Source organism: Micropterus salmoides, unplaced genomic scaffold (genome assembly GCF_014851395.1).
Source record: "Micropterus salmoides isolate LMB-PRFRI ecotype aquatic unplaced genomic scaffold, ASM1485139v1 Ms_hic_scaffold_8, whole genome shotgun sequence".
In the NCBI taxonomy this organism is placed as follows: domain Eukaryota; kingdom Metazoa; phylum Chordata; class Actinopteri; order Centrarchiformes; family Centrarchidae; genus Micropterus; species Micropterus salmoides.
Window position 1 is genome coordinate 9,264,682 of NW_024044570.1, and position 18,230 is coordinate 9,282,911.

At 39.0% G+C, this 18,230-nt stretch overlaps 2 protein-coding genes across 9 annotated transcripts in view; one reads left to right on the forward strand and one right to left on the reverse strand.

Annotated features, from left to right (window-relative positions):
• Positions 1-5,992, forward strand: part of ppip5k1b (diphosphoinositol pentakisphosphate kinase 1b) — a 61,919-nt gene extending 55,927 nt beyond the window's left edge. For all 7 annotated transcript variants that reach the window (XM_038706170.1, XM_038706172.1, XM_038706174.1 and 4 more), the window contains one exon: positions 3,421-5,992. In XM_038706170.1, coding sequence (XP_038562098.1) covers positions 3,421-3,512 — 92 coding nt within the window. In that variant the 3' untranslated portion in view covers positions 3,513-5,992. The remainder of the gene's footprint in view (positions 1-3,420) is intronic.
• A 6,509-nt stretch (positions 5,993-12,501) lies between these two features.
• map1ab (microtubule-associated protein 1Ab) overlaps positions 12,502-18,230 on the reverse strand; it is a 76,166-nt gene continuing 70,437 nt past the window's right edge. For both annotated transcript variants that reach the window (XM_038706179.1, XM_038706178.1), the window contains 2 exons: positions 17,041-17,273; positions 12,502-16,815 (listed from right to left, as the gene is read on the reverse strand). In XM_038706179.1, the coding sequence (XP_038562107.1) occupies positions 16,660-16,815; positions 17,041-17,273 (389 nt within the window). In that variant the 3' untranslated portion in view covers positions 12,502-16,659. The remainder of the gene's footprint in view (positions 16,816-17,040; positions 17,274-18,230) is intronic.

Here is an 18,230-nt window from a genome sequence, read left to right on the forward strand (position 1 = left end):
AGGATGACATTTTTTTATCATCATTTCTAAAGGAAGTGTCAAAGTGTTGGGAACAAAGCATTGATTACAACAAAATGAATAAAGGTCAGATATCCTTGCTGAAAAGTAAAGCACTGCAAAATTAACTTATTAAGATTCTTTTCAACAACAAATAACACCAACGTGGTAACATAACTACTCAAGTGGAGTGGGGAGACCTAGTCAAGTAACTAAAAGATTTAATTAAACCAGGTAATGCTTTGAGTTTTGAGGAGACAGTACTCTTTGTTTACACAAAGAGTTCAGGCAGTCTTTCGGGTGTCCTGGAGTTCCTCACGAATTTACAACTGGCTGTGAAAGGAGAATATCCTTTGATGTGCGACAATTCAACAAAGAGGGAGGTCAGTTGCCATGGTTACGTGTGTGGGGGGCACCTGCCCTCTCTTAAGAAGAGTTCCGATAGGCTGTTTAGGAGAAGCTAATCTCTGTTTAGTGTTTCTTTGTCATTTTAACAGTCAGCCACCAAGCGTTATCTGGCTGCGGCATCAGAGGTGGCAAGTTTTATGATCGAACTGCCCAGAAACAGCACTTGGGGAAAACAACCTTTCAACCCCCCTCCTTTGGGGTCTCTTCAGCCGTCTGTTGAGGGTTGTTATCTCACCCCCTCCTTTTCTTTCTCCCAGGGAGAGAGAAAGAATTTGGAGTAGTCCAAATTTATTTGATATAAAATGCACAAATCCACACTGTTTGTACACTACAAATATTAAACAGAAAAGCAGCAGATTATTTAATTTGAGGAGCTGGAACCTGAAAATATGTGCCTTTTCTGTTTGATAAATTACTTGCATGATTAATTGAGTTGAGATTGTCTTGTCAGCTGTTGTTTTACAAAGTAAACACTGATTAATTGTTTATCAATTCATTGCTTTACTACTGCTCTGAACACCCCAACCTGAACAGCCATTTTTAAGTTTCTCTGGGTTAGGAGGATTATCAAAAAATTTAATTAAAATGTGCATATTAAATAATAAGGAAGGCTGAGCTTTTCATGAACAGTCTGTCGTCTTACTAAATGAGCTAGATCTCAGTAAATTTTTAATGAGACCCATCAAAAAGCCCTAAAACTGTCAGACAAGCTAAAGAACAGCAGAATGTAAATGTCTGGCCACCCTGTGGGATCAGCAATAAAACTTGAGTAAAATAGGACTCTGAGAGAACATCACATCCCCTTTAATAACTCAGCCCTTCCCTTTTTAATGTGGTCACCCTCCTTTTCTTTCTCCTCTCTTTTCTGCGATCCATTTTTAGGGCCCGAGCATGAAACGTGTGAGGTCCCTATTGAAACTGAAGGAATTATATTTCTTTCTTTTTTCGCGCTCAGGCGTGGCAAAATGGCTCGCTAGCGCCCCCTACAGAGCAGCCCCCGGACAAAGTTTCACCTACATGTATGAAATTCCTGTGGTACGGTATCATGTCCAGACGTACAAAAAAGCCTCTTGGAGCCATTGCCTAAACCGAACAGGAAGTCGGCCATTTTGGATTAAATGGTCATTTTTGGCGATTTACACACTTTGTACTTTAACGAACTCCTCCTAGGGATTTATTCCTATCAACTTCAAATTTTTACTGTGCAGTCTAAACCCATTGACAATTAAAATTTATTCAAACAGTTACTACCAGTCGACCAGTTTGCCCATGGCGTGCTGTCAAAAATCGATTATTCGCCATGAAACAGGAAGTTGTTATAACTTCAGTATACATGCTGACATCTGGACCAAATTTGATATGTATATTAAGAGTCGCACCCTGAACACATCTATATGCCAATATTCACTCAATGTCATAGCACCACCTGCTGGCAACAGGAAATGACACGTTTTACACTGTAATGTACTACTCCTAACAGATTGGACATATCAACTTCAAAACTGTCCCAGAAAACCCTTAACACATTCATGAGGCGGTGATGTAGAACTTGTGAGTTTTCGGTAAACGTTGTTGTGGTGGAATGGCGGCGAAGTTCCACGCTTCACCGGATGATGATTTGGATGATTTACAGGCTCTGTACTTTAACGAACTCCTACAGAATTAGTCTGACCGACTTCAGGTTGTCGCTGTCTACTCTAAACCCGTTGACGATTAAAAGTGGAACGGCAACCCCGTGGCGTGTCACCCAAAATCAATGATTTGAAAGAGGATGTTGTTGTAACTTCAGTGTACATGCTGACATCTGCACCAAACTTTACGTGCTTGATAACTGTCCCGCCCCGAACACATCTAAATGCCAATATTCAGTTATAGTCATAGCGCCAATGCTATGCAGCGCCACAAAGGGGACACAGGAAATGATAATTAACACCTTTGTGCAGCGTACGAAGCACGTGGCAAATTCACAGCCACATCAGCAGAGCTCCAGAATCTGCAACGCAGGCGCCTCACACCTCAACGTGCTACACGTACGAGGGCCCACCCAACACTGCTTGCAGCTTTAATTAAAATTTTATTTTTTATCCCTCTGGGTGGTGAGGTGATTAATTTATCTTCCTGCCAGTGTTGTTGATTGATGAAGCATCTACTCTAGCTAGCTCTTGTGTTTCCCTTTTACATCCATAACTTGTGTGTTTATTTACTTTGCGCACATTATGTGGCCTTTTTTAATTTTTCTGTTGATCTGTTCTGCCTTTTCATTACCTGCTTCAGATCTGGGTTGCTGTAAGCGCTAACTCTCATTTATCGCACGGTGTGCAGGCAGGGATGCTGGAGGCTACGGCTGAATGAATATGACACTTGTTCCGACTGTGGTGTGACACTGTTCGCTCTCCTATTGGCTGTAATTAGAGGAGAGCTGGTTGCACGTGCATGACTACGTCACTCAGATTAAGCCCAGACTGTCATTGAAAATGTTTTAATGTGTCATACTATAAAATGTTTCTCTCTAGTGGAGAAAATCTGGCTACATATGGGTTTAATATTCATAGTTTTATTGACGTATGAATGGAGAGAATACATCATTTTCAAATGTACTGTTAGTGATCTTAGTCTTAAATTTTGTCAGATTATTGATGTACACAATTGATGTACATAATGTGCACATGTGGCTTGATTTATGAAACCCAGAAAACTGTTTTCATAAAGTTCTCCATGGCAACAGAAGATGAAGTGGCGAGGGGATGATGCTGTAGTCTTCCTGCTTTTGTACCAGATCACTCCCCCCACATTGTTCACTTTGTGTCCCTCCACATAAACGCGCATACACTAACCGCTGAGGGCGCCATGCAATTCCAGCAGGGTTTGACAATTGTTGTAGGATTTGTACCAGAGAATTGATCTGTTGTGAAGGTCAGAGCTGTTTGTATGATCTGTATGTTATGTGCGTTAACATCTGTGTTTCTGAGTCACAAAGATAATTGAATTTTCTGTGTTTGTGGGTTTTTTTTAAAGATGGCAGTATCCCCTCCAGTGCTGTTTCCAGTGCTGGCCCCTCCTCGCCAATCACAGAAAGCTCTGGCCTGAACTTCAGCTTCAGTGAGTAGACTGTCTGTCTAAAAAACACAAGGACTTCTGGGTATCTAAGGGCACAAGCTGAAGACCTTAATCTCTCTTTGCTTTTAATCTTCTGTTCCTCTGTCCTTCTGCTCACATTCACACAAAAAAAACACTGGAGGAGATGCTGATTCTGGAGAGAGGCCACTCTGCCTCAGGTATTACAAAAACTCAGACTGTAAATACAAGCACTTAAACTTGTACATGGACTCTTCGGCACTGTACATCTGATCACCACACTTTCCCTGCCCCGTAAAGAGACAAAACACTGGATCTTCAACAGTTCCAAATCTCTCATAACCTCGATCCTCCTCTTCAGTTTGTCGACACATTCATAAACCAGCTCCGACTGAGTAACTGTGCATCAAGCCAACATTAAGACCAGTTTATCTATTTTAGAGTCTGCCTACGCTACAACAACAACAGTGCTGGGTTTTTTTCTGCCCAGATGCTGTCTCACACACAAGCTGCTTCAATTCTGACCTTAAACATGTACAGCTGTGCTGCAGCAAAGTGACTAGCCAATCAGTGGCCACCCCCACAACAAAACAGGCTGTTTTGGAAATTCAAGTAAAATTTATTAAAATTTGACCGCTTGAGTTTTTGATGTGTTTCAGCCACACATATAGGCTGAAAGTTACAGCCTAAAGGAATAGTTCAACATTTTGGCAAATACACTTAATTGCTTTCTTAACGAGAGTCAAGATACAATGATTCAGCATAAAGCTTAGCATGAAGATCGGAAACGGTTAACAATCTAGCCTGGTAGGTAACAAAACAGCATCTCTAATCAACACTACATCTTGTTCGTTTAATTCATACAAAAACCAAGGTGTTAAAATGATTAGTGGTTTTACAGTGGGTTATGTGCTGGACTATTTCTTGGCTGGGTGCAGTAACTTACTGGGGCATATAGACATGAGATTGGTATTAATCGTCTCATCCGACAGTTTGTATGAAAGCAAATAAGCACACTTCCCAAAATGTCAAACTGGTCTTTTTAGACTATGTACACATGCTTTAACACTGCACGCCTGGTTTATAAAAATGACTTGAGGTTGCAGTCATTATTCTGAGACTATTTTTAAACTGTTAACAAAGGGGCATGTGTGGCCCAAGAATACTGGGCTGTAAAATACAAAGGTGAACATCTGACACTTTTATGATTTCAGAGATTGCAATCTAATTATTCTCAATCTGGAGGGATTTGGGTTATCATTTTAAAGTTATACATTTGGCACACGTTAACTTACTATATTAAAGTTGTGGTACTTTTTGTTCAGGGGATTTTTAGTTCACTTCATACAACCAAAATAAGAGGTTTCTTTTCTACAGGTATTTTTTGTTTAATGTAAAACACAAGCCAGTTTGATCAAATTGTATTAGTCTTTTCAATGATAGTCTGCTGTTGAATGGAAACAATGTCTTGATCTGTAAATGTGCCTTTAAATGACATTTGAGAGAAACATTTTAAGTATTGCGGACACTGTGGCCTCCCTGCTGTATTTTTATTACTTTTTCATTTTGGGGGGGGTGTACAAATCAAAATAGATTTTGAATCTTAAATGTAGTTTTATTTTAGACATAAAGGGAAGAACCACTTGATTAAGTAAATAGTATAAATGTACTTTTACCTAATGACGACTACCTGAAAAGTTTTTTTCAGTTGTGTTTAGTTCTATTTGTTTTTGTGTCTACAGTCTGCTGTCACACCAAATTACAAATGTTGGATGTTGTCCAAATGTGTATTTTAATTTTACATTAATCAAGTGACTGTTTCTAATGATGTAATGAGTCATGCTCAGGTAGACATATCATAAATCTATAGATGGAGAGTGGTTTTAGCAGTATGTGACTGAACTGGGGGTCAATTCACTTTCAATGAAAATTAATAAATTCAGTGGTGAATTTACTTCAAAAAAGTCCAAAGAAATACCTTTACGGCTTTGACCATACCTTTTTATAGCTAAGTGCTGTGATTATGACCATTATGTTCAGGCAGTACTGTCTGCAACACCAAAGTGAAAAGGGGAGAAATAAAACAGCTCCCTGCTCATTTCACACTGGTGAAATTTAAAATGACCCCTAAAACCTTGGAAACACCTACTGTAGAACAAGTGTGTGTGTGTGTGTGTGTGTGTGTATGTGTGTGTGTGTGTATATATATATATATTTTTTTTTAGTCATCATGAAAAGCGTTTTAGATTTGAATAGGAATAATGTTTTTTTTGTTTTTTTTTTACCTAAAGGTGGGTTGATGTGGGTAATTTTAGTTTTGTATTTATGTGATTGTTTAATGTGCTATTTAATGTCAGCCAAAGAGGAAGGGTGTGTTTCTGTGATGAGTTTGGCTGCTGGAGAAAATGTGTAACATTTCTGTCGATCTCTTGAGGTTCAGGTCGAGCTGTAATGTTGGAAAGAGGTGGAGGAGGTGAAGGATAATAAAAAATAAATCTATAAACAGTGGAAACATTGTTCATTTTGTTATCAAGCACAACAAATCACATGTGTTTGCAGCTGGCAACAGGCCTGTAAGTGTGTGTGTGTGTGTGTGTGTGTATTAATGGCCCACAGTCCAGACACATAAGCCTGTTATTGCTCCATAAACAAAGCTCCTTGTCACCAGTCTGCCAACACACACCTCTCCCTTCCTGTGTCAGTCCTCTCTCTCTGTTTACTTTCCTTTCTTTCTTTTTCCTCCTCTCTTCTCTTCCATTTCTTTTCTTTTTGTTGCACTCCTATCCTTCTGTCTCTGGTCTTTTTTCTTCTCTCGTCTTCCCATTGTTTCCTCCTCTCCTTTCCTGTCTTTTTACCTCACCCCATTTTATTCCTCTTACCCTTTCTCGTTTTTTCCTTCACCTTATTCACCCATTTTCGAGGCTATCCTTTACTTGTTTCCTTTGCTCTCCTCTCTTCTCCTTTTCTCCTCTCCTCTTCTTCTCTCCTCTCCTTATTTCCTCTTGTGTCCTGTCATTTCCGCATCCTTGCTTCCTCTCCCCTCCTCATTTCCAATTCTCTCTACTACTTTCATTTTATCCTCTTCTCCTTGTCTCTCCTCCTTGTTTCCTCTTCTCCTCGTCTCTCCTCCTTGTTTCCTCTTCTCCTCGTCTCCGATCCTTGTCTCCTCTTCTCATTGTCTCCCCTCCTTGTTTCCTTTTCTCCTCTCATTTACACCTTATTTTTTCTCTTATCCCCCTCTTTCTCTCCCCTTGTCTCCCCTCCTCTTTGTCCTTCCCCTCTTCTCTTGCCTTTTTCCCTTCTCGTCTCCCCCCTTCCTCTCCCACTCCCACTCCTCTCCTCTTCACGCAGCTTTTAAGAATAGTGATGACTCATGCCTCTTCCCATTGCGCCCATGTGTTGCCATGGTGACGCCCCCAGATGTAATTGACTCCTCCTGATCAACGCTGGGTGAATCGGGGGAGAGAGAGACAGACGGAGAGAGACGCCGACTCACCGGAAGCCAAAAGCTGATGTCATTTATTCTGTCTGAAGTCTTTCTCTCAGGCTTTATTTCCAACATTCACACACACAGACTGAAACACACAAATGTCCATTCATTCTGTTTCCATCTTCCCTTATCGCCACACATTTTACACACACACACATACACAGCCCTCTCTCTTGCTTCAGTACAAACTTGGTACAAACTCTACAGTAGCTAGTTTCATTCACAGCGCTCACAGGACGACAATTATGTGGCTGCAGGTTGTTTTGTGACCTTTTATCAAGTTGTTCTTTTTCCAGTAGCAGAGTCAAAGAAAACAAACGTCATTAAAGCGGCTGGCTACAGAAATGTTGCAGCTCAGTCTTAAGAAATGTAATCAAAGACAAAGTTTGTGAAAAATGCCAGTAGGTCTTTCAGGGTGAAAACCCATTGGATGCCCTTTTCAGCCCTATTTGGTATTTAAGTAAATTGCACCCCCCAACATTTAGCTACAGCAGATGACTTAGGACCGGCTAGTGGTGGAAACACTGGGATTTGTCAAAAGCATAAACAGTTTAACTTTATGCAAATGAAGATGAAATTCATTTCCAAGTTGTGTAGTGATTTTAAACTAGTAAGCTTCCTGTTGTTCCATACTGAAAACCTTTTGAGGATAAGTCAAGTATATTGTAAACACATTTTTGAGAACCTGGACCCCACTATACAGAACTGTTTTAGGTGTGGGGGAAAAAGCTGTGTAGCAGCAACTGAGGCTGCCTAAACCCACAGAAGAACTGTAGGTAATTCTCAAAGATGTTTCAGTCCTGTGATGTTTCTCAAGCTGCTCTTTTGGGGCAGAGTTCTAGCAGTCAAAAGTACAAGAAGAAAGCCATTAGAGCCATTCTTGCTTTACAGCATTGTTCCACACCTGCCTAAAACCTTTGCATAGTACTGCATATTACAATAAAAAGACAATAAGTCTTAAACACTACTACACAAGCTGTTGGCGATGGACTTTGCAGTGCTGTGTCAAGAGATATATGCAGCCACAAATGTGTTGAACACCAGTAAATGTCACAAATTGGTTTCAGTCCTGTAGAATTTAAAGTGAAAATCATTTGTTTGTAAAGATGCCCTTTTGGAACAGAGTTCCAGCAGAGAAGCTGAGGAAAATGGGTACACAAACAAGAATCTAAACTGTTCTGAAACCACTTTGTGGGGTGCTGAAAGCCCTCTCTTATTGTGAATCAGCCGGGCCAAATTTCAGATTAAAAGCTGCATTGAATGTGCTCTTGGCAGGATACTTTGACCACTGGAAGTATACAAGATAATAGACTCTTAGTCTTATAAGAGATGAATGTTAGGAAATGGAAAAATAAACTACAGACTGTCATTTACAAATCTTATCCAACCTGCTTTAAAAATCCCTTTAGACATTCTCTTATTTTTATTTCTTCTGTCACATTACCTTAACATGTATTTTTAACTGTCGGAGGAGTCCCAAACCTTCGACTTCCCTCCTACTGCTCAGTGACTTAGCTTTGCACTCAGCTAATAGCCTAAAATATAAATGCAAAGAAAGAAGTGGGAGGGAAAGACGAGAGAGGAGAGTAACTATTAGTCGTGCTGATGAGACAATTACCCTCTTCTAGTCTCCATCCAAACCTGATAGGAAGGCAGGACGGTGTCCAGATAGACCTTGATTGCCACATCCTCTCCCACACCCCGTCCTCAGCTCCCCCATAACCCTTGTGTAAAGTCAATATGCGTTGTCATTGTAGTGGGGGTGGGGGGTGAGGAGGGGAGTTGTTTTGCTTGGTGATGTGGCAGTTGAGCAGCAATGTGTGGGCTCACCCTCCTTGAGTCCCAAACTGCATGTAATAGTGTAGCATTCAAGGTTAGAGGGGCTGCCAGTGTGAGAGAACAACAAATTTGTTCTTCTTTCTTTTTCAGTTTCAAAAAAAAACACCCTTCGAGGGTGACACACTTGCTGCAGGGAAAGACACATGGAAATGAGAGACAAAGATAAACTAGCAGCCATTCATCACCTGCTGAAATCAATGCAGTGTGTCACAGCACAGCAGGTGTAGGTGTGGATCCTTCAAAGGCTGATTTTGGAGCTGAAATTGATCTGTCTCTCCCACCCCACCCCTCAGGGATGTATGTAGTTGTTAGTAGTTGTATTGTTCTTCTCCCTCGCTGCTGAGTCAAAGATCTGTAAATATCAAATAGAAAATGTCTAAGCTATTTTGACATCTGTCCACCTGAAAAATCAAAGCTGACAAACAAAATGGCATGTTGTATTCAATACTGAACCCAATGGCTCATTTCCTTACTTCATATTTAAATTACTGCAAACCTTTGTACGAAAAGCTTTTAGTCACAAAAACCCACAAAGGTATGATTTTTAACATCAAACAGTTGGTGTTATGTAACATTTTGTGACAGATGGGGTTTATCTCATCGGTCTATGATACAGACAGATTCAGGTACGTATTTCAAAGTTTGGCAAAAACAACTTTACTAATGTATGTTGAACTACTTACAGTTTTTGCTTCAGAGGGCAGAAACTGCACATCTCAGAACACCATTTGTGAGACACTGCAGATGAAGTAATAAGGTGAGACCTTTTGCTTTTTATTATAACAACTTCTGTTTCTGCAAATGTTATAATTTTGCATGAGATAAAAGTGATGGAAAGGTCACATCCTCAAAATTCTGGCTATTTTTGCACAACCTTTATACATAAAACAAGACTAAAAGTCTTTAGGCACCACATGGCTTTGAGCTAAATGTTAACATCAGCATGCTATCATGCTCACATAAACAATGCTAAGATGGTGATGCATAGCGAGCGTATAATGTTTACCAGGCTGGTGGAAGTTTTCAGATATTTGTTCATAAACTAGTACTGGACAATTTAAAATCTTAACCTGATGATGGCGCTAGATCAGTGTTTCATTCCCTCCCACTATACTACAACAAATAAAAAAGGAGCCTCAGTTGAAATAAAATAAATTATTCAGGTCAACACGATAGCATCAGCAAACTGTTGTTTTTTTGTTTCCATACATAAATAGTGTTCATTCTTAGTTCCAGTCTTTCACGTGGTCATCCACACACCCCATGAGGTGGTTCCATGCCCCCCAGGTTGAAAACCACTGCACTAGATGAAAAGTGAAAGTGTCAGCAGTTATTACAATTCATCTTGAGGGGGGACATTAATGACAATCCAGTCAATAGTTTTTGAAATGTTTCAGTCGGGACCCACAGGAATACTATACTATAACTTGAGCCACGATGCCAGTGTTGCTAGAAATCTAAATGTCACATTCAGTCCCTTCACACTGCAAAATTCATTCTTTATTTGCTGGATTTAAATTTTCCTATGTAAAATATTTTTTTTTTATTTATCTTGTCGAATTGAGACTTTCACAAGGAAAGGAACCTATGGAGGTTCCTGGATGTAGATTAAGGGATACCGAACATAAATGGCATTAGACAGTTTATGAATGTGCTGTAAAAGAGCCCATGGGACTCCACATCACATTACTGCATATTGAGTTGCAGTCAATACAGGAAGCTGTTTGTCCACCAGCTGGAACTAATCACAATTAATGAGAATGCACAAATAAAGCAATAAACTACAAAAAAGGTTACAGCTCCTCTTCTCTGATGAAGACTCATTTAAGGGCCTTTCTGATTTAAACAGAGCAACTGGTTTTTGATAGATTGCTGAAATTAGCTTCAAATGGCAATATCTCAGTACAAATAAAACCTTATCAGAATCAGCTTTATTGCCAGGTATGTGTACACATACGAGGAATTTGACTCAGGATTGCACATTGCTCATGATGTGCTTACTCGTACAACTACTCGCCTTTCGCCGAATGTCAGCTGGGATAGGCTCCAGCCCCCCCCCCCTACACAGGATAAGCGGTTAACGATAGATGGATGGATGGACATTGTTTCAGTCCATTTTATTTTAAAACTAATCTGCAATGCAGGCAGTAGGCTACAAAGTGACAGAGACATGCAACCAATCAGGACAGCGATCAATGTCTAACACGTACAGACCCCTGTTGTGGCGACTTACTGTTGTGGTTTGCACTTCAGGGCCACCGTAGTTTGTCTTTATGAAAAACAGTCGGGCCAATGCAGTGCATCATTAATGGATTCTCTTAAATATCTATCGGTTTTAAAAACCCATGTTTTGAGAGAAATTGGCACTCATTTATCTGATTAAATACCTGCATGTTTCTCACACAGTACAGTCAATCCTTTTATCAAGTTATTTAATGTCTTTTAAGCACAATGCCTGGAGCTGCTTCACTGACAGTGAATTAGAGGCTGACATATCAGCCTGTATGTTTAATCTTTTACAAGCCAATCTATTTTCATAACAATAACGATTCTTATGAAGGAAATATGGGTGGTGTTGTCTCTGAAGTCTGTGATGAATTGTCCGTATAGCAGAAGTATCGCAACAAATTAATACAAATGCAGGTTTTTTAATCAGCCTGTGAAGCCAAAGACAAATTTCCACATTTGTGGACAATAGACATCTATCTACAATAAAGATATCTACATTATGACCCTTGCTATGAGATTGGTTCAGTTATAAAACCAGTTTCTAACTTTTGTTTGTTTGTATTTATTGACAAATGCAAGAATCTGGTCACCAGTTCCCCAGGGGCAAATTGGCTCCATACTGGCTTTCATAGTAATGGTTAGCTACTGAAGTAGACACTATTATACCTTAACAAAATATGTTCCTTGGCTCAGGTGGCATGTTATTGTGGTTCAAATCAGAACCAAAAGTTTCTCAAAGACATTCAAGGATTTGTGTCTTTGAGTTGGCATTTTTAGCATTTGGCATAACCCCTGGTTACAAAACTCATTAATATAAAAGTAAAGCAGACAATTTAATGACTTTGTGTAATCCATTCACATATAGAAAATGTTAATAAAAGAAGTGTTAAGTGTCCAACGGTCTTACCCCCAAAATATAAAGTACAAAGTGCAATAGGTGCACAAAAAGGAATGCCCTTTATCTCAGTTAATACTAGATAGATTTGATATGACATTTTGTAGAGACATTCGTGATCCCCAGAAGGATTACTGTCCTTCTCAGAATTAATTGTAAATATTTTCACGATCTCTTAACTTTTTATCCAGCGCCTTATCAGTTTAAAGTTATATTCTCAGATGCTTTTGGTTTATGACCAAATACTTGCTAACTTGGCGCCAACTCGCAAACATTACAATGAGAACATGCTAAACTAAGAAGGTGAACATGGCAAACAATATACCTGCCAAACATCAGCATTAGCATTATCACTGTGAGCATGTTAGCATGCAGATGTTAGCATTTAGCTCAAAGCACTGCTGTGGCCAAGAACAGCCTCACTTGGACTTTTAGTCTTGTTTAATCAAAGATGACAAATCAGTTAGCATTTTATGAGTACTGTTAATTATTTATAATAATCGATAACACTCCCTAACACTCTTGATGTATAAAATCAGATGTAAAGACATGAAAGAGACCAATGACACACATTTAGATTTCAATGTACTTTAATTGATGATCACCAGGCTGTTTCCCTTTTACAATGAATCTGCAGTAGTTCTAGTTTTACCGTTAGATTAAAGAGACAGAGAGATATTGAATATTGCACTGAGGAAGAAAAACATAACTAAGATTAATACAATGCAAAAAAAAAAAAGAGAGAGAGAGAATCAAACAGAACTACCAATACAGCGTCTTCTTAACAACATGTTAATAGGTCAAACAATAAAAGCACAGCCCAGTATTATATTACTGTAGGTCATTTCAGTACCAGTTAAGACAATTAGCTTTTTTCAAATATACCTCTTTAAAATAGCATTGTATTTTTTATTATTATTTCCATGTTAAACAATTACATTCAGGATTATAACTAAATAAATCACATGCAGAGAGATTAGATGGACAGATGACACCATATTGTGATCAAATGATATTTTCATATTGATGCAGGTACGTCGATGAAATTCAACTGAAAGATGCACTTTTTTCATTCTGTATCTTGTCAGCGTTTTGTGTAGTTTTCTTGGTTCAAGGACTAGTTAGCAGTTTTGATCATACCATCACTAAAATCAGCTAAAACAAACAGTTGTCACAAGAAGGATTGTTATATTTTTCAGATTTGTTCTTTCCAGAGCGATATGTACAAATCTGTGTACAGTACATACATGTACATGTAGCGTTTGTTTAATTTTATTGATGGTTTTTGAGTCTGCATGTGTTTCAAGTCATATTCAGGAAAAGGAAAAAGTTGCAGCTGCAGTTAGTACTATTTCTGTGTTACTGTTAATATTTACGTTATGGGATTTCAGTTGCTCTCTGACAAGTTGAGTCAAACTTGTCTCCTCCAAAAATGTCAAACCAGTATCCGCCCCACAATCTGTGCTCCCTAAAATTTATTACAGTCTAGGTTGGTGTGAATGTTGTTTTTTTTTTTGTTTGTTTTTAGTTTTAGTTTTTTTTGTCCATTGTTTTGTTCCAGCAGCATTCGCATGGTAGTACCAACTCTACATTCAGAAAAATAGATCTCCTGTATAGTGCATTCAGCTTCTGTATATCACACAGTTCAGTATTTAGTGATTCACAGCATGCTACTGACGCCTTGAAAATCTCAAGGCCGGGTATTTGGAATCTGCCAACTTAAAAACATTACAACACAGTACAACATTTCAGACCATCCGCACAATCTGATCCATACATTGAAGAAGGGGTAAAAAGGACTTTTTGCTTGATCGAACATTTAGGCATGAACTGTTTTCACTTTTCAAGGGAGTTATTTTGAACCTTCACTGTCCCCTCAGTGTGCACGTCGTAATGTGCCATTCAGTTAATCAACTCCCTCCACACTAGGATATGTGTGTACTTGTGCGTTCCCAGCTGCATCAAACTCATATTCTCCCCAGTGGGATAAAGAAAGCTATATCGGCCTCTTACACAGTGCATAATGGACAAGTATAACCTTGGGATTTCAAACTAACGGAGGCCAGGCAGAGCAAAGAGCACGGAGGCTTTGGAAGATGAGGTATAGGATAGTGCGAGTGTTATGATTGAGTTTTACAGGGGGAAAAAATGGCACTGGTCCCAGGCGGAGGGAAAGAATCAAGTTAAGTTAAACTGTGTAAGCAGAGGATCCTCCCTGCTTTTAGTTGGCAACATCCTGGCAATCAATCTGTCATCTATAGCTCAAACAAAGTCCTCTCTACGAATTCCAAGCCTCCCCTGCTTTGCCCAACCGAGCTGTCCGCTGGCCTCAAATCAGATCTTCACAAAATAAAACAAAACAAAAATAACAAGCATGTGGAGCCATATTAGCAGAAATGTATTTCTTATTTAGACAAAAATAAAATGTAAACAGAAAATAATCAGAATAGCTTCTCAGCACAAATTTGGGGAAAACTGAAACCACAGTTAACTGCGAATACAGATTTTTTACTCTAAAAAATTTGATAGAAATGAAGAAAGAAAATTTGGCCTCATGTAAATTGAATGTGACTCACTCGCCAGGTCACCATCAGAAACAAACTAAGCTGCGTTATTTAAAAATATCCAGCTACTCAGTGTGTATCTTAGACTCACACACACGCCCACAAAACTACTTCAAAGACATTCCTACTTCATAACTGCGTCCAGTACAATCACGGTCATCTCATTCATGCACATTCTATAAATATTACTCTGGGATTAATATTTGATAATGCTTTATATTAAGATGTTGTCCCTTGCTTACTGCAAGCTCAGTTTGGAGGAACATCTTTTATATTACAATGAAAAGTTATTTTCTGCTACTACTCTAGCTCTCTGTGCTTCAACTACAAATGAAAATCTGTCTCCCACTCCTCTCCGACGTCAGAAAAAATAATTCTTATTTGGTGCAATACCTTGCGAAAAGACATTCATATTGGTTTTAAAGTGGCATTTCAGAATGTCGATTACAGAGCTCCAAAGTTATATCAATGTACGTAAGTACATGTAAGTGTACTATTTCAGAGTATCGTGTGTGTGTAGATAAGGTTTGTGTGCGTACTCTGGGAACTGATTGGTCCTCTATTTCAAAGTCGTGTACTTTCTTTGATTTACCCTGCTTTCTGGCTCTGCTTCAAAATGGCTGACATGTCCTTAAAATGTGCCCCTCTCTCCAAAACCACAAGCTAAAGGCACATAAAGGAAGCCTCCTCTCACACATCAATAATATATATAAATATTGCAGCTCCCCCTGCTGTAACTTTCCCTCTGAAGGGACTAGCGGATGAGCTTCCATTGCTACATTTGTCACAGGTCACTGCTTGTTTTGTTCCATCACTTTGTGATATTGACAGAGACGGTAAAATGTAGCTGAACAGGAGCAAATGACATTGAAATGTAAATTAAACCACCTTCTCAAATACATGATCAAAAACGCTGCATTCGCTTAAAGGATCATAATTTGCGGCATCATCACAAAATATATCATTTATTTAACATAACCTCTGTATTGATATAGAAACATTTACCCTATACGTATACTGGAGTACATACAACAAACAAAGACCATGATTAAGACTTAAAGAGGAACCGTTACATCCAGCAGAGATATGATTAGTACAAACGTCGTCCCTTTGCCTGGCGCCTATTGAATTCACTTGAGCATAGACAGCCAAACAGAGTTGTAACCTATCTACACTATACTGCATTCCACACTTGAAGGCTGGCTAAAGAAATTATTTAACCCTACGCACTTCTGAAAGAGTCCGAGCTAAAACGCAAGCATCATGCACCAGCGAAGCTGTGAAAGCCGAGAAGAAAGATTTCAAACTGTGGCAACTTCAGGCACCTCCTAAAACTTCACCACAAATGACAAGAAGGAACGTGTTTTTTTGTTTGTTTTTCTTTACATAACATCAATTTGTCATTATTGAGTTAATCCAAAAACTACTGTAGCGTGAGCAGAATTGCAAAGGATGAGTTTTGTCATGTGCACTGATGGAAAAGAAAGCTTCAAATTAAGAAACAGAAATTTCTACTCTTCTAAAAATACTGTGTACAATCTAAACAAATTATTGATCTCTGATTTATTTAGGAGACATTTTGGAGAAGTTAACATATATGAATTTCTGTTTTAAACAGTGTTTTGGCACTTGTTTTGGCCCTCTGGATGAGAAATTTGCGACATGGGAGTATTTAATTTCCAAGTTAATTCTGATTTGAATCAACAGTTTAAGGACTTCACATTACTAATATATAGTTTAACTGTGGCATTATGCATTTGTGGGACACTTGATGTCAATTCTTCTGTAAGCTGTGAGGCAAAGTGTGATCGTTACTGGAAATGATTTGTATTTTTATTCACAATTGTTAGTACTAGTATAAGAGGTGTGTTAGGGCAGACGTTTAACTCACAAAGGAAAACAAACATGAAAGTAGGTTATCGTTGTGCGTGGTAAGCCCACTGTCACAGAGGGCATAAACCCAGAGCTTTGACTTTGATTTCAGCTAACAGAATCTAGTGTATTGAGGGCTGCAGCAAATGTATTTGAGACTGGTACCATGACAGAGCGAGAAGCTTTGAAGAAGCAGAGAGTGCTGTTCGCTCTCACTCTACGTCCAGTTAGAACAAATGACAGGGAGGGGGAGGATTGGAGAGGGGAAAGCACAGAAGGGCTCCTGAAGCTCAGAACTCTATCTTGCAGGCAGGGAAGGACTCGTCCTGCATGACTACGGTGCTGCTGGAGGCCAGAACCATGATGTTCAGGTCCTGCTGCCTCTCGTGGGTCTGCTGGTACCAGTCCCGGGTCACCTCTGTGTCGTGGGTTGGGATCAGAGTCACCTGACAGGGACACAAGGAAACAAAATGAGTAGGGAGGAAGTGAAGGGGAAAAGAGGTTGGCCATAAATGATGATAATACATGAACAAACAAATTCAAGAATGGAGTTATATGAGAAGATTGATACCGCTCTAATTACTGTATTATATGGAGCTACAGTATAGTTAGTTAACGACGACATTCTTCAAATTCAACACTTAAATGTAGATAATGTATAATAAAAATACCTGTAAATTGGAACCCCACTGAGCTTTGCCCTCCAGCAGGGCGTCCAGGACTCCGCGGCTAGGTTCTCCGCTGCCTGGGTCGTTCCCGCTCACCACATAGTACGCAGCTCGCACTCTCTTGAAGAATTCCTGGTCGACGTTCTTGGCACTGCAGTGGTTGGGCACATAGGCCAGGTCGACGTAGACGGGTGGTCCGGGGGGGACGGCTGAGCCAGTTTTCTGGGAGTTGTTAGCTGGAAGTGAACAAGGATATAAAACAACATTAGAGAGTAATATTAATGACCTACTAACTTATTTACTGAATCGAATTTTTCTGCAATAGCAAATAACTTTTTCCTGAACTGAAGAAATTATATTCTGTCCAGCAATTTATTAATAATTATTTATTCTGAAAAATATGACCATACCATGTATCATTGCACTTTTATAGAATAATGTCTGTGCTGCAGATCCATCTTTCTAATGGCCCCTGTGTCCTTTTCAAGTTAAAGTTGCACATTTTTAATGACCACAGTCAGTTGCATGTCCAAACCTGGCATTATCAAGTGCAGACGAGGCAGTTGCAAATAGACAAGTAATGTTCAATATAAGCTACATTAACTCGCCCCAGATCATTGTACAACGATATTTAAAAAAAAAATACAGAAATGGGTCAATCAGTTCTCACATGCACATTATATCAATGGCACACGTACAACGTTCCTAAATTATATCTACTAAAGTGATTACAATATACTTTGTATGTTATTGTAGATGTAGGTGTATTTCAATTAAGAGCTTAATCACATTCATATAATTAAGGGTTAATTCACAAACACTGCAGAGTTGTTTTGAATGCATTATAATCACCCTTTAATGAGCATGTAAATGTGGCTAATGGCTGGAAATCAAATGGATCTATAGGTCTTAACATCTACTTTTGACCTTTTATTATAGAAAAAAATCAAGTATTTTATTTGTATCTCAAAAATGATTTCTGGCTCTGGAAATAAAAATTCTCTATTCTGCTTGATCTGCCAGTGGTGATGTCTTTTCAGGTGATTATTGATTTTCTTTTCTTGTTTACAGAGACTTGTTATAAGTTGATTATGCAAGTTCATTTGCAAAATGCCTGTACAGAAGGAGTACAAGTGCAATCAACTTTGCTTTCACTGTGTTATCTGCAGCAATCAACGTGCACAGTTTAAAAT